Genomic DNA, 16871 nt, shown 5'->3' on the forward strand with positions numbered 1-16871 from the left:
GTAGAAAGGCTTCCTCTTCACACGCTTACAAAAGGGGCTAACATTTAAGCCCCTGTAAGCTGACCCTTAAAATAAAGAATGTTTCTAATTCACTGTTTACAATACCTCCCACTTAGGACATGGTGAACAGTGGACACAGATAAGCCACAATGCCAGGTATTGGCACCAGTACTCTACAACATACTACAGTGCACAACATAAAACACCTGGAATGATAATAGCGAGTTACATACAGTGCATAGTCATCACCTCCTCATAATAGCACAGCTCACAGTGATCACCCTTACAGACTGCGCTCAGGGAGCTGTTACTTCCAGTCAGTCCCACTCTGTCTGTCTGCTGCTCCAGAGACAGTCTCAGGGGAGCCCGATTGAGTGAATCACACCACTACACTGTTCCCAGAGCAGCGGACTGTGTCTCGCTCTATCTGTCTGGAGGCGGGGCGCCGCTTACCTGGCGGGTGTCACGCTGGTACGAGGAGGAGGACGAGGCGCTTTTGTGTGTGGGCGTGGACGCCTTGTGGTGGTGGACGGGCGTGGAGCACCTCTCCTCGGCGCTCATGGTGCGGTGGCTGCTCTGGCTGGGGTTCCTGTGGTGGTGGTAAGACATGGCTTCCCTCCCTGTAGCACCCCTCTCTGTGGCTTTCTGACTGGACTCGGCTGTTCCTCCCTCAGCAGCGGCTCCAGGCCATGTGGGTAAACAGCATTATCTGATGCAGCTCTGCAGCACGCTTTCCCCAGCTCACGCTCCTCTCATCTGCAGCACAGACAGAGACAGACATGACACACAGACGTTAGGCTACGTTATGTTAACCCCTCCTCCTCCTCCTCCCATCACTGTTTCCGGTTGTGCATCCATCCAGCCCAGAGCCTAAACGACACTACACACCCTAGCAATTCGAGTTCTAGCCAATGAGCTTCAGCACCCCACCATTTAAGTGACAGCTAGCAAGATGCACATACAACAAAGAGAGAGAGAGCATGTTACAGAGGGTCAAAGATCATGCCCCCAAGACATGCTAACCTCTCACCATTACCAATAACAGGAGAGGTTAGCATGTCTCGGGGGTATGATCTTTGACCCTCTAACTTTCTCACGACATCATTGACGATTCATTACGGATTATCCTTAATCATGGTAGCGTCTAGAGCTGGGTGAAATGCTGAGTGATACAGCTTATTTATTATTATAGTTAAGGGATCTACACTGACATGTTTTACAAGGAGTACATACACTACCGGTCAAAAGGTTTAGAACACCTACTCATTCAAGGATTTTTCTTTATTTTTACTATTTTCTACATTGTAGAATAGTAGCGAAGACATCAAAATTATGAAATAACACATGGAATTAGGTAGTAACCAAAAAAAGTGTTAAAGTAAAAATATATTTGAGATTCTTCAAATAACCACCCTTTGCCTTGATGACAGCTTTGCACCCTCTTGGCATTCTCTTAACCAGCTTCATGAGGTAGACACCTGGAATGCATTTCAATTAACAGGTGTGCCTTCTTAAAAGTTAATTTTGTGGAATTTCTTTCCTTCTTAATGTGTTTGAGCCAATCAGTTGTGTTGTATCAAGGTAGTTTATATACTTTAAGACATGAAGGTCAGTCAATACTAGGGTTGCACATTTTGGGGTATATTCAAAGGTGTAAACTTTCTGTTGGAATTAACGGGAATGTATGGGAATTAATGGAAATATATGCAAATTAATATTAATATCCTTTAAATGTAGATGTTTTGCATTGGATATATTTACCATATCATATGGAGACAGAAACATAAACCTTTACCTTATCATAAGTAGACAAATCCATCCAATAGAAATTTAAAAAACAATTTAGTTACGAATTGAACTTTTATTAAATGAGTTGACTCTTCACATGGGATTATTTCACTGAACAACAAAAGAAATACGTTTTCCACATACATTGTTGCTGTAAAATGAGAGTCTAGAAACTAAAGCTTTGGTTGTCTTCCTTTCAGGCTTCCATGTCTTCTCCCTGTACCTCCTCAATGTCCACCTCTTAAACATCAGACTCTGAGGCCTCATCTTTACTGTCACTTTCCAACCTTGTTGATGGTGGCTCGTTGTCAGGCTCAAAAAGCTTCAAATTTGCCCGGACGGCCACCAATTTTTCAACCCTTGTATTGGTCACCCTGTTGTGTGCTTGGTTTGTGTGTTCCCAAACAAGGGCCAGTTGCACACTGAGGCAGATGATCGAGGCAACAGGGGAAAGAGCCTCAGACCCACAAAGTCCCTTCCACCAGGTGGCTGATGAGATATGTTGGCACGACTGCCATATTGCATCTCCATACCAAGAGTTTCAGTCTGCTTACCACCCTCTTCCCAAATGCATCATCCAGGAGGATCCTCTTGATGGGGCTGTCCATATCGGCAGACTGTGATATGGCAATTTTCTTGGAGACTCCCCACCCAACGGATGTTGCTGGGCAGCTTCAATGTGGTGCTCTTATTCTTCTCACTTTGCTTGGTGAGGTAGATTGCTGCTATAACTTGATGACCCTTCACATACCTAACCATTTCCTTGGCTCTCTTGTAGAGTGTATCCATTGTTTCAGTGAAATTATGTTCTTGAGGAGCAGATTCAATGCATGAGCAGCACAGCCAATGGGTGTGATGTGAGGGTAGGACTCCTCCACTTCAGACCAAACAGCCTTAATGTTCGCAGCATTGTCTGTCACCAGTGCAAATACCTACTGTGGTCCAAGGTCATTGATGACTGCCTTCAGCTCATCTGCAATGTAGAGACCGGTGTGTCTGTTGTCCTTTGTGTCTGTGCTCTTGTAGAATACTGGTTGAGAGGTGGAGATGATGTAGTTAATGAATCCTTGCCCACGAACATTCAACCACCCATCAGAGATGATTGCAATACAGTCTGCTTTCTCTATGATTTGCTTGACTTGAACTCTTAACTCTGCAGCCAGCAAATGAGTAGATAAAGCATGTCTGGTTGGAGGGGTGTATGCTGGGCGAAGAACATTCAGAAATCTCTTCCAATGCACATTGCCTGTGAGCATCAGAGGTGAACCAGTAGTATACACAGCTCGAGAAACACATTCATCAGCATTTCTCTGACTACGCTCCTCCATTGAGTCAAAAAAAACTTCTAATTCCAGAAGGACCATGAGCTGTTGCTATCGATAAGGTGTATGATTCATCATTTTCACCTCAAATAGAAGTAGAGGGACTTTTGTCAGGTTGCTTGTTGTGAGTGCTGGGGGAACTTTATGCACTTGGCCAGATGATTCTGCATCTTTGTTGCATTCTTCACAAATTACACTGCTCAAAAAAATAAAGGGAACACTTAAACAACACAATGTAACTCCAAGTCAATCACACTTCTGTGAAATCAAACTGTCCACTTAGGAAGCAACACTGATTGACAATACATTTCACATGCTGCTGTGCAAATGGAATAGACAACAAGTGGAAATTATAGGCAATTAGCAAGACACCCCCAATAAAGGAGTGGTTCTGCAGGTGGCGACCACAGACCAATTCTCAGTTCCTATGCTTCCTGGCTGATGTTTTGGTCACTTTTGAATGCTGGCGGTGCTTTCACTCTAGTGGTAGCATGAGACGGAGTTTAAACCCCACACAAGTGGCTCAGGTAGTGCAGCTCATCCAGGATGGCACATCAATGCGAGCTGTGGCAAGAAGGTTTGCTGTGTTTGTCAGCGTAGTGTCCAGAGCATGGAGGCGCTACCAGGAGACAGGCCAGTACATCAGGAGATGTGGAGGAGGCCGTAGGAGGGCAACAACCCAGCAGCAGGACCGCTACCTCCGCCTTTTTGCAAGGAGGAGCAGGAGGAGCACTGCCAGAGCCCTGCAAAATGACCTCCAGCAGGCCACAAATGTGCATGTGTCTGCTCAAATGGTCAGAAACAGACTCCATGAGGGTGGTATGAGGGCCCGACATCCACAGGTGGGGGTTGTGCTTACAGCCCAACACCGTGCAGGACGTTTGGCATTTGCCAGAGAACACCAAGATTGGCAAATTCGCCACTGGCGCCCTGTGCTTTTCACAGATGAAAGCAAGTTCACACTGAGCACAGGTGACAGTCTGGAGACGCCGTAGAGAATGTTCTGCTGCCTGCAATATCCTCCAGCATGACCGGTTTGGCGGTGGGTCAGTCATGGTTTGGGGTGGCATTTCTTTGGGGGGCCGCACAGCCCTCCATGTGCTCGCCAGAGGTAGCCTGACTGCCATTAGGTACCGAGATGAGATCCTCAGACCCCTTGTGAGTCCAAATGCTGGTGCGGTTGGCCCTGGGTTCCTCCTAATGCAAGATTTCATGTGGCTGGAGTGTGTCAGCAGTTCCTGCACGAGGAAGGCATTGATGCTATGGACTGGCCCGCCCGTTCCCCAGACCTGAATCCAATTGAGCACATCTGGGACATCATGTCTCGCTCCATCCACCAACGCCACGTTGCACCACAGACTGTCTAGGAGTTGGCGGATGCTTTAGTCCAGGTCTGGTTGGAGATCCCTCAGGAGACCATCCGCCACCTCATCAGGAGCATGCCCAGGCATTGTAGGGAGGTCATACAGGCACGTGGAGGCCACACACACTACTGAGCCTCATTTTGACTTGTTTTAAGGACATTACATCAAAGTTGGATCAGCCTGTAGTGTGGTTTTCCACTTTACTTTTGAGTGTGACTCCAAATCCAGACCTCCATGGGTTGATAAATTTGATTTCCATTGATACATTTTGTGTGATATTGTTGTCAGCACATGCAACTATGTAAAGATAAAAGTATTTAATAAACATATTTCATTCATTCAGATCTAGGATGTGTTATTTTAGTGTTCCCTTTATTTTTTTTGAGCAGTGTATTTGGCACAGTGTTTACAAATGTACACAGCTTTTCCTTCTACATTAGCTGCAGTGAAATGTCTCCACACATCAGATAGTGCCAGTGGCATTTTCCTGTAAAGATTAGAAAAACATGAGTAAAAAAACAAAACAAATACAATTCCATGTACAGATAAATAGTTAAGCAGTTAGATTAAACAACTCCTTTGTAAGCAATTGTTTTTAATGAAACATGTATAGAAACAGGTGAATTAACACTCCGCAGTTAGCAGGCTCAAGCAAGTCAAAACCCACATCGTACCAAAATCTAACTAGCAGAAATTGTTAACAAATTAGAAATGATTTAAACACACTTCTCTGTAGGCTACTATTTACTAGTTAACAAAAAATCATGTATGTCATATAATATATTCACCCCACCCAGTATTGTAATCAAAACGTACCAGAAAGCATGTAGTCCTTGGCTCAGACAGTGCAATAGTGGGGTCTCAATAGCATCTCATTAGTGTGTAAGATCTTGAGAATCAGCTGTACATGTGATGGAAGAGTGCACTGTACATGTGATGGAAGATTGCACTGTGCATGCAGAGGGTTGCAATTCCATTAAATTGGGGATAGTTTAACCAAAATATGCCACAAGACCTAGAATTGCCTTATGTATATCGCACAAAAAAATGGTTCCCGGTTATAAGCCAGCTTTTTGGATGAATTCATGCAAAAATCCCAACTTTTCCTGGTTTAACTTCCCATGGAAAATTTCCAACAAGTTTCCGACCCTTTGCAACCCTAGTCAATACAGAACATTTCAATAACTTTTTAGGTTTCTTCAAGTGCAGTGGCAAAAACCATCAAAGGCTCTGATGAAACTGGCACTGATGAGGACACAGAGTTACCTCTGCTGATGAGGATAAGTTCATTAGAGTAACTAGCCTCAGAAATTGCAGCCCAAATAAATTCTTCACAGAGTTCAAGTAATAGACATCTCAACATCAACTTTTCAGAGGATACCGTATGAATCAGGCCTTCATGGTTGAATTGCTGCAAAGAAAACACTACTGGAGGACACCAATAAGAAGAAGAGATGTGCTTGGGACAAGAAACACGAGCAATGGACATTAGATCAGTGGAAATTTGGAGTCCCAATTGGAGATTTTTGGTTCCAACCATCGTGTCTTTGTGAGACGTGGTGTGGGTGAACAGATGATCTCTAAATGTGTATTTTCCACCAAAAATCGTGGAGGAGAAGGTGTTATGGTGTGAGGGTGCTTTGCTGGTGACACTGTCTGTGATTTATTTTTTTAATTCAAGGCACACTTATCCAGCATGGCTACCACAGCATTCTGCAGTGATGCGCCATCCCATCTGGTTTGGGCTTAGCGGGACTATCATTTGTTTTTCAACAGTACAATGACAAACATTTCTAAAAACCTGTTTTTACTTTGTCATTATGGGGTATTGTGTGCAGATTTTTATTTATTTAATACATTTTAGAATAAGGCTGTAACGTAACAAAATGTGGAAAAAGTTAAGGGGTCTGAATACTTTCCGAAGGGACTTTGTATATATTCCGGAGTCTGACATTGCTCGTTCTGATATTTATGAATTTCTTTTTGACTTTTTGGATCATGTGTGTATTGTTTTGTATTGCTAGGTAATACCGCACTGTTGGAGCTAGAAACACAAGCATTTCGCTGCACCTGCGATAACTGCAAATCTGTGTGGTGTTCATTGTGGTGTTCATTGTAGGCCTACATTCCATGAGAATTTTGAAAAAAAACATGCAGGGTTTGACATTAACCTGTTTATCCACTTGTCCTTCAGAGAAGGAGATGACTGTAAATGTTTTGTATTGTTTGATGCAAGAAGCCACTTTACAAAATACAATTAATTATTATTACAGAGAATCGGGCAAATTATGCTAACCTCTGCCTATTGGCTACTTAACTTATTCAAGACCATCTCAAAATACAACACTGCCCCTTTAAGATTAAAAACAGCTCTTTACCTGACGAGCTTTTCAAAGATGGCTAGAAACGCACACATTTTGTGCTCTTGTAGGAAGCAACCACTCACACATTGCTGACTAGAAATTAGCTGTAACTGGGCTAATAACTCATTAACTAGCAAAGAATATGAACAAATGTACACAGGTGGCTACAGGTAGCTCTCGCTTTGATCTCAAAACAAGCACATCTACTCACGGCCGCTCATGCTGTAAACACAGTCCAGTTCAAATTGAATGGCACAGATACATGGCCATGGCTATTTGCAAATAGGCCTACTGCAGCTCTAATTGGTTATGGCACAACGGTCTGTGTAGAGTACGGGCCTGAGTCGTGCCTGTCAATGCAGTTAAATAAATAAAAAACAGTTAGTTTTGCATAGTTTGTTTTGTTTCGGTATGTTACATTGGAAGGGACTAATATTGAGTTGATTCGAGCACTATTCCCACAGTAGGGCAAAACTTTGATAGTGTTAACTAAAGAGGAAAACTCAGATATTTCATCTGCGCGGGAGTGCAAAAGTATCTGCACAACATTGCCACCCAGCCCTAGTACAACATTAATGTATTAGTGTTTAGAAACATATTATATTCTTATTTATAATAAAAGTTACTCCAAAATGACACAATACATTACTTCCCATTTCTATTGGGCACAAAATTATCTGGAACACAACCAAAACAAACTGCAAATGCATCCAACAAGTTTGTAGAGTCAGAAGCTTGATGTATTCATTGCGTGCTAGGAATATGGGAACAAATACTACACTTTTGACTACTTTATTTGCAATAATCTTTAGGGGTGTCAATAATTATGACCCCTACCCTTAAAAAAAAGAAAAAAACATTACTTGTTAAACAAAATCTATTTTTCAGAGCTATAATTTCCCTCTTTTTTTTGCATACAATATAGCTCAGTATTGGAATTATTTCATACAGTCATTATTGCTCATCTTCATCAAGGGTGTCAATAATTCCGGACCCCACTGTATGTGACATAGTACTCAATAGTCGGGGAACACGTTTTTGCTCGTGAGCGCTACTCTCAGAACTACTGCTGCTGCTACGGAACTGCTACGCTGCTGCTACTCTCTGTTATCTATGCATAGCCACTTATAATAATAACTCGACCTACATGTACATAATTACCACGACACCGGTGCCTCCGCACATTGACACATTGACTCTGTACCGGTACCCCCTGTATATAGCCTCCACATTGACTCTGTACCGTACCCCCTGTATATAGCCTCCACATTGACTTTGTACCGGTACCCCCTGTATATAGCCCTGCTATTGTTATTTACTACTACTCTTTAATTATTTGTTATTCATATCTCTTACTTATTTTTAGGTCTTTTCTTAAAACTGCATTGTTGGTTAAGGGCTTGTAAGTAAGCATTTCACTGTAAGGTCTACACATGTTGTATTCAGCGCATGTGACAAATTACATTTGTTTGATTTTACTGGCTAAAAAGTACACAAACGTACCGGAGAATCTCTTTAATTATTATGTTTGTTATGGTGAGAAAGGTGACATCTCAATTCTGCTCGGCTCTGTATTTCACTCATATCCCACCCAGCAGTGCAGTGGTGTCTGGCCTCCTATCCCTACTCTGCATGTCTCGGTCTCTCACCCAGCCGAAGAGCAAACTCACCCAGTATAATTGGCTCAGTGATGCATGCCTGAGGTTTTTCCCATCGCCCTTGTCTCACAGACAGAGATGAGAAGAGACACAGGACACCCAATTAACATTTCCTGTCCACTCCACCTTGTATACGATTCAGTTCTGTTGTGTGGCAGATCGCTGTGTGTTCAGTTCATTCATGACAGTAATCAGCGTCTCGATTGCAGCGGGAAAACTACCCATCCCAGATCCCACAGGCAACATAAATCCCTCTGCTTCCAGTCTAATTACCCTTGTGATACTCTCGTTAATGACGCCAAATCGGGCGGGGTTACCAAATCAATGCAAGACACAGTGTATATGCAGGGTCTGGAACGCAAACTAGTCTAGGATGTAAACGAGCTCTTACAATTGTTAGGCCTAGATATGTTTTGAATGGATATGGAATGAACAGTCAGTATAATCATCTGACATGCAATGGTTACATCACCTAAGTCACCAAACTGTAAGAGATTCCATACAAACATGGCTGATCCATCTTCAGCTGACCAGACAAAAAAAAAAAAGCTCTCATCAGTCTGTCCATAGTTCCAGGCAGGCTGACACCTAAGTATTGTGTAAGTGCAGAGTCATTGTGTGAGATAGCTGTCACCCTGCCTCAGTATTGATCTAGCGTAGGCTGAGGGAGAGGGACACACGGTTCAGGTTAATTGCACCCTGAGGACTAGAGCGGAATTTCTGGTTTTCATTTTCTATCTCACAGCAGGCAGCGTAAGACATAATAGGAGTCTTCTCCTCTGAAGTGGCTGAAACCAAAAGACAGGAACAGACGACTGGTAGGACTACATCTGATATAGAAGTACAGTAGATAATAACTGGTTGGTGCTTACATTTGTCCTATTTCGCACATGCACAAGTGTGGATTATACGAATGTGCGAATTGGAAAAAAATGTCTTTGGCATATCCCAGACGTATCCTGAGACACCAGACATATTTTTCACCTAGACAGCACTGAGATTCGAACCAGCAACCTTTCAGTTACCAGCCCAACACTCCTAACCGCTAGGATACCCGCCGAATAACTGGCAGTGTAAAAAGACACGCTGGCAGGGTAGAATCAGTGGACTTGTTTCCAAACTGCTCCCTCACACAGGGTATGGTTATCAGTACGTCTGGCCTGATTACCACTTTCTCTCTGTGTAACCTTACTCCATAGTTACAGTAGTGAGTGTAGGCCTAGTTCTTACAGGAAAGAGCTGATTCAGGAGGATTCCTTATTTCAACAACAGGATACATCTGTAGCCTGGTCTCACCCCCCCCTACACACACACACACACACACACGCTCTCTCTCATGAACATACTGTACTACACACACAGTCTGATCTATGTTACCAGCCCCTGTCTTTAACCAGCTAGGAACTAAACCCAGACACAACCTGAGCCTATTCAGAAAGGTATGTCTCTCTAACGGATCCCTTCCTCCTCATCGTCTAGGAAGAAGACATGGAGAGTATTGGACTACTGTAGATAAATGCATTTCATGGTAAAACACCACCAGTGCAGTGCATGCATAGAATGAGTAGCATACAGGTGATGTACAGTCTATCCCTGTCTAGATGGCATGGCAACAGACAGCTACAAAAAGCAGCATTGGATGTCACAACAGTGCGTGTTGGAAGCTCTCCTTCCTAGACTTGATTAGAAATGAGTTTAATCTCTTAAATTTTGTTACTGTGACTATTGTCTCTGGGCACAGATAGGACATGGAACATCGCCTGTTGTACAACAATATGTAAGAAATATACACTGAACAAAAATATAAATGCCACAACATGCAACAATTTCAAAGATTTTACTGAGTTACAGTTAAGGAAATGTGTCAATTGAAAAAAAAATATTCGGCCTTAACTTATGGATTTCACATAACTGGGAATACAGAAACGCACAATGAAGGTAGGGGAATGGATCAGAAAACCAGTTAGTATGCTGACTGCAGGAATGTCCACATACTAAATGCATTCTCCTTCTAAACTTGAGACATCTGTGGCATTGTGTTGTGTGACAAAACTGCACTTGTATTGTCCCCAGCACAAGGTACACCTGTGTAATGATCATGCTGTTTAATCAGTTTCTTGATATGCTACAGCTGTCAGGTGGATGGATTATCTTGGAAAATGAGAAATGCTCACTAACAGGGACGTTATCACATTTTTACACAAAATGTCAGCGAAATAAACTTTTCGTTCGTATGGGAAATTTCTGGGATCTTTTACTTCAGCTCATGAAACATGGGACTTTTACATGTTGCGTTTATATTTTTGTTCAGTATATAATATACATTGTCTTCAGAAAGTATTCACACCACTTTACCTTTTCCACATTTTGTTGTGTTACAGCCTGGATTTAATGGAATGAATTGTGATATTTGTCGTTACTGGCGCACACAATACCCCTTAATGTCAAAGTGGAATTATGTTTCTTTTTATTTGTTACATTTTTATTACAAATGGAAAGCTGAAAAGTCTTGAGTCAATAAGTACTGAACCCCTTTGTTATGTTAAGCCTAAATAAGTCCAGGAGTAAAAAAATGTCTTAACAAGTCACATAAACACTATTATTGCAGTCCATGCAAATGACTAACATGATTTCTGAATGACAACCTCATCGCTGTATCCCACACATACAATTATCTGTAAGGTCCATCAGTCGAGCAGTGAATTTCAAACACAGATTCAACCACGAAGACCAGAGGTTTTCCAATGCCACGCAAAGAATGGCACTTATTGAAAAAAATAAGACATTGAATATCCCTCTGAGCATGGTGAAGTTATTAATTACACTTTGGATGGTGTGTCAACACACCCAGTCAATACAAAGATACAGGCGTCCTTCCTAACTAAGTTGCCAGAGAGGAAGGAAACCGCTCAAGGATTTCACCATGAGGCCAATGGTGGCTTTTACAGAGTTTAATGGCTGTGATAGGAGAAAATTGAGGATGGATCAACAACAACAAAGTGTTATATTTGGGGCAAATCCAAGATAACACATTACAGAGTACCACTCTCCATATTCTCAAGCATAATGGTAGGTGCATCAAGTTATGGGTACGCTTGTAATCGTTAAGGATTGCTGAATGGAGCTAAGCACAGGCAAAATCCTAGAAGAAAACCTGGTTCAGTCTGCTTTCCACCAGACACTGGGAGATTAATTCTCATTTCAGCATGAGAATTACCTAAAACACAAGGCCAAATCTACATTGTAGTTTCTTACCAAGAAGACAGTGAATGTTCCTGAGCGGCCAAGTGATTTTTGACTTAAATCTACTTGAAAATCTATGGAACGACCTGAAAATGATTGACTAGCAATGATCAAAAGTGCTCTAATAATTTTTAAAAGAATAACGGGCAAATGTTACACAATCCAGGCGTGGAAAGCTCTTAGAGACTTACCCAGAAAGACTCGCTGCCAAAGGTGCTTCTACAAAGTATTGACTCAGGGGTGTGAATACTGATGTAAATTAGATATTTCTGTATTTATCAATAAATGTGCGAAAATGTATTGTAAATTCTAAAAACATGTTTACTACCACTTAGTACCACTCAAAAATATGGCCGTACAAAACACACCCAGAAATGTTGTTACAAAATTCACTGCTAAAACACTGTGAAGATGTGACATTTTGAGTTCAGAAATTATAATAATTTGTTAGCTTCTCTTTTTTAAGTTGGTATGCAATGCACTCAGTAGACATATGACCATTTGAATGATGATATATTTGGCCACTATTTGGAGGCTAGTCTGGAGACAGAAGTTCTGAGCTGATTGAATAGGCTAATGTTTCTGCAACAACAGAAGTCAGCACATCCTCTGCACTGAAAACTGTTGAACATCACATCAGGCGCTTAGCTTGTGCATACAAAAAGCTAGCTATGTTATATTTAGCTTGAAGAGGAAGCTGCCCTGACATTGAGTCAGCCCTATCGTTGTAGCTCAACTTCTCAACAAATTCTAGGTATTAGCCTGATTCAGGGAAAAACATACAATGATTACATTTCAAATAGCTGGTTCCTGTTTGAGGTTGTGTACTTTTGTAGTGTGGCCTGTGTTTGTTTTACATTGACACTTTTGTACAGTGTGTACCACTGGTCAAGAGAATGCCTTCAGCTCTAAGCAGGGATAATGAATGATACTTGTGTCTAGCATATTGTTAACAGACTCTAGTCAAACATCAGTTTCCCAGCAGGGCTTAGCTCTGGGTTATTTTGACTCGAGGAGAAATGTCACCAAACAATGTCCATTGATAACACAGCATGCTAAAAATCCCAAGAATCCCTTTGCATGCAAGTCTCATTGGCTGCGTTTACACAGGCGGCCCGATTCTGATCTTTTGCCAGTAATTGGTATTTTGACCAATCAGATCAGATCTTTTGCCAAGAATAAAGCGGCCTTACTGCTTTCTTTGGAGGCATTTACACTGACAAAGAAGAAACAGACTGAGAAACACATCAGAGAAGTCATGGCTAGTCCTCTTCACCAATAGTGAGAGTTTGTCCTCACGTAGTTCCAGGGTTTTTATCTGGATTAAAATGGGGCTTACGTAGTGGGCTTGGCGGAGCGTGGAGATAATTGTTTGCTGTATTAAAGCAAATGTCCTGCAACTCTACACATTTTGTCATGGATCTAAGAAAAACTAATTCCATTTTAAATCACATTTCCTGCAATTGATACATTTTTGACATGGGGCTGAGAGAATTGCAAGTTTTAAAGCTAATTTCTTGCAATTCTACACATTTTGCAATGGCTTATGCCGTGTTCTTATGCTATCTGAGTGACTTAAACATTATAACACAATCAATAGGGGCCCAATTCCATGACAAAAATACTCCTGGAATTTTAGATTCTCCCGGACTGTCTAGTTTTTATTTTGGTGATCGTTAGTTCTCAAAGATGATCTTATTTAGAAATACATAGGTCCATTATCTTTTTTTACATACTTTGTATCTGGTTATAGTCATTTTAAGTTTCATCATCCCAAAATCTTTTTTTGAATATTTGTATTAGAATTTTTATTAAAAACACCACGCAGAAACAACTGGATGTCTTTAAGACAATCTCAACTCAGGAAAGAAGTGGAGGGCGCTCAACCAACGTGAGTCGAGGTTCAACCAAAAACCAATGTCATAGAATCTATACATTTTCTATGACTATCTTAAACTTGTCAGCATTTGAATGTCCAAAACATTGTATTCCCTCGGTTTAAAACTCAATCAAATGGCCAGAAAGACAACATCAGCTAAAATAACAAAGAGAAATGCTGCAGAAGCGATTACACTCTACGGAGCTACAATAAATCATACCTTTCAAAAAGATCTTATTCGTCAAACCGTCATCTCTTTCCTGTGTCATGGATTGACAGTAATACATCTGTGTAAATACTGTCTCTCCTCTCTCCAGCTGTTGAAAAGGTGTTGACTATTTACTGAACGCTGTCTGCTCCCAAGGACGTCAAATCCAATAGGTCCATTATAAAATGTGATCGTTAAATCCCCTTAAATGGGACAGACCTTATTTGCCAAAACAGACAACAAAGGACAAAATAAACAAATATAAAGTGAACGATGCAGTGCTTTACCATTGATGTTACTCATGTATTTGCATTTCCTTCACCAGAGTTGCACAAAGAACGAGTGCATGATTAGACATATGCAAAAATAGGCCTAGTCTTAATGTTGAGACTGTAGGCTATACGGGAGAAAAAAAAACATCCCAGTTTTCATTCAAGGTAGTAGCAGCCAGAATCCCTGTCATGGGCAGATGCTTGCTGCTTGCTGTGATGCTGTTGATTATGGCACTGGAACAAGCACAGACAGCCGTGAGTCTCCCTGGGCTTGTTGATTCATCCAGCCAAAGCCCCCCCCCCCCCCACACACACACACACACACACACACAATTCCACAGCGACGGAAATACACTTTGACTCAGTCGTTTTCACTTTAAAATGTATGCCAAACAAAAAAAGTTGACCCTGTTTATCTGTTAGACAAAGTGCATAGTTGAGTGCCAGTCTGATCCTTGGTCATGAACGGATCCTTGGACCTACCAGAAGGAGCAAGGGTGGGTATCATAACATGTCCAGCAATGTGAATGCAATGTTTTAGCGATTTCCAAAAATGATTTAATTTACTGTTCACTTGCTATATTCACAGCTTGCCAGGCAAGACCTCAGGATAAAAGTGCTGTGCAACAAGTACCCTTGTGACACCTCCGTTGTTTCCAGTCTCCCTCGACTACTATGAAAAGGACATGCCATCATGAGGCCTCTGATAGTGACCCGAGTTTACTGCCCTGATGACACAGATGGGTTCATCAACAACGACAGGTAATGTGTGTTATGTGAAATGCGAAAATACCCGTCTCCATAGGCTAATTCTGACCTATGGAGTCCCTTGGGAAACCCAACCATGGGATTTATAAATACATTTTCTAGGCTCCCAAAAGGACTCTAATATAAAAACTACTTTTGGAATGCTCATATTCTGAGCTAGCCACTAAAAAAAAGTATATTCCACAGATCTAATTGAATCTGAACAACCCTTGAACTGGAACAGAATACGGAAAAAATATGACCTTGGCATCCCGTAATCCGAACAATCATCTTACACATTTTAAGTTTGTTCAGACTGTATTTAACACCAAGGAAAAGTTTTACGATGAAATTGGCCTAAATCAGGTAGACACATTCCTTCATATGATGTGGCACTACACTGTAGTAAAAAGCTTCTGTGACTAAGCAAAAATACTTTTGAAGTACATGAACGTAATTATTCAATGCGTTGTATCTGCTATGTTACTTAACAATGATAGCTCCTTCAATCTCTCAATCAATCAGAGACGATTACTCCTGGCAGGCAGCACTGCCTCAAAAAAAAAAGAAACAGTAGCAATCACCCCACTCTCTCCCAATTAACCTGTGGATACAGTTAATATAGGAAGTTATAACGTTGGAATTAATGACAGCGAGAATGAATGGTGCTAGTCAAGGATCAACTGAGGCCTGGACAAATAACCTTGACTGTGTAAAGAATAATCTCAGCTAAAGCACAGTACATACATTATCAGTCAAAGTTTGGGCACCTGCTCATTCCAGGCTTTTTCTCTATTTTCTACATTGTAGAAAAATAGTGAAGACAAACTATGACAGCCACATATACAGGTGAAGTCGGAAGTTCACATACACCTTTGCCAAATACATTTAAACTCAGTTTTTCACAATTTCTGACATTTAATCCTAGTAAAAATTCTCTGTCTTGGGTCAGTTAGGATCACCACTTTATTTTAAGAATGTGAAATGTCAGAATAATAGTAGCGAGAATTATTTATTTCAGCTTTTCGTTCTTTCATCACATTCCCTGTGGGTCAGAAGTTTACATACACTCAATTAGTATTTGGTAGCATTGCCTTTAAATTGTTTCACTTGGGTCAAACGTTCTGGGTAGCCTTCCACAAGCTTCCCTCAATAATTTGGGTGCATTTTGACCCATCCCTCCTGACAGAGCTGGAGTAACTGTGTCATGTTTGCCCACACATTTTCTATAGAATTGAAGTCAGGGTTTTGTGATGGCCACTCCAATACCTTGAATTTGTCGTCCTTAAGCCATTTTGCCACAACTTTGGAAGTATGCTTGGGGTCATTGTCCATTTGGAAGACCAATTTGCGACCAAGCTTTAACCTCTTGACTGATGTCTTGAGATGTTGCTTCAATATATACACATAATCTTCCTTCTCATGATGCCATCTATTTTGTGAAGTGCTCCAGTCCTGCAGCAAAGCACCACCACAACATGATGCTGCCACCTCTGTGCTTCACGGTTGGGATGGTGTTCTTCGGCTTGCAAGCCTCCCCCTTTTTCCTCCAAACATAACAATGGTCATTATGGCCAAACAGTTATATTTTTGTTTCATCAGACCAGAGGACATTTCTCCAAAAAGTACAATCTTTGTCACCATGTGCAGTTGCAAACCGCAGTCTGGCTTTTTTATGGAGGTTTTGGAGCAGTGGCTTCTTCCTTGCTGAGCGGCCTTTCAGGTTATGTCGATATAGGACTCGTTTTACTGTGGATATAGATACGTTTCTACCTGTTTCCTTCAGCATCTTCACAAGGTCCTTTGCTGTTGTTCTGGAATTGATTTGCACTTTTCGAACCAAAGTAGATTCATCTCTAGGAGACAGAACACGCCTCCTTCTTGAGCGGTATGACAGCTGCGTGGTCACATGGTGTTTATACTTGCATACTATTGTTTGTACAGATGAACGTGGTACCTTCAGGCGTTTGGAAATTGCTCCCAAGGATGAACCAGACTTGTGGAGGTCTACAATTTTTATTTTTTAT

The 16871-nt window shown here is 41.5% G+C and overlaps 1 protein-coding gene across 1 annotated transcript in view; it reads right to left on the reverse strand.

Annotated features, from left to right (window-relative positions):
- Positions 1-16871, reverse strand: part of LOC135519481 (oxysterol-binding protein-related protein 6-like) — a 59323-nt gene that overhangs the window by 28528 nt on the left and 13924 nt on the right. The window contains 1 exon segment of the mRNA XM_064944713.1: positions 454-756. Within this exon segment, the coding sequence (XP_064800785.1) occupies positions 454-609 (156 nt within the window). The 5' untranslated portion in view covers positions 610-756.

Source organism: Oncorhynchus masou, chromosome 29, assembly GCF_036934945.1.
Source record: "Oncorhynchus masou masou isolate Uvic2021 chromosome 29, UVic_Omas_1.1, whole genome shotgun sequence".
Classification (NCBI taxonomy): Eukaryota; Metazoa; Chordata; class Actinopteri; order Salmoniformes; family Salmonidae; genus Oncorhynchus; species Oncorhynchus masou.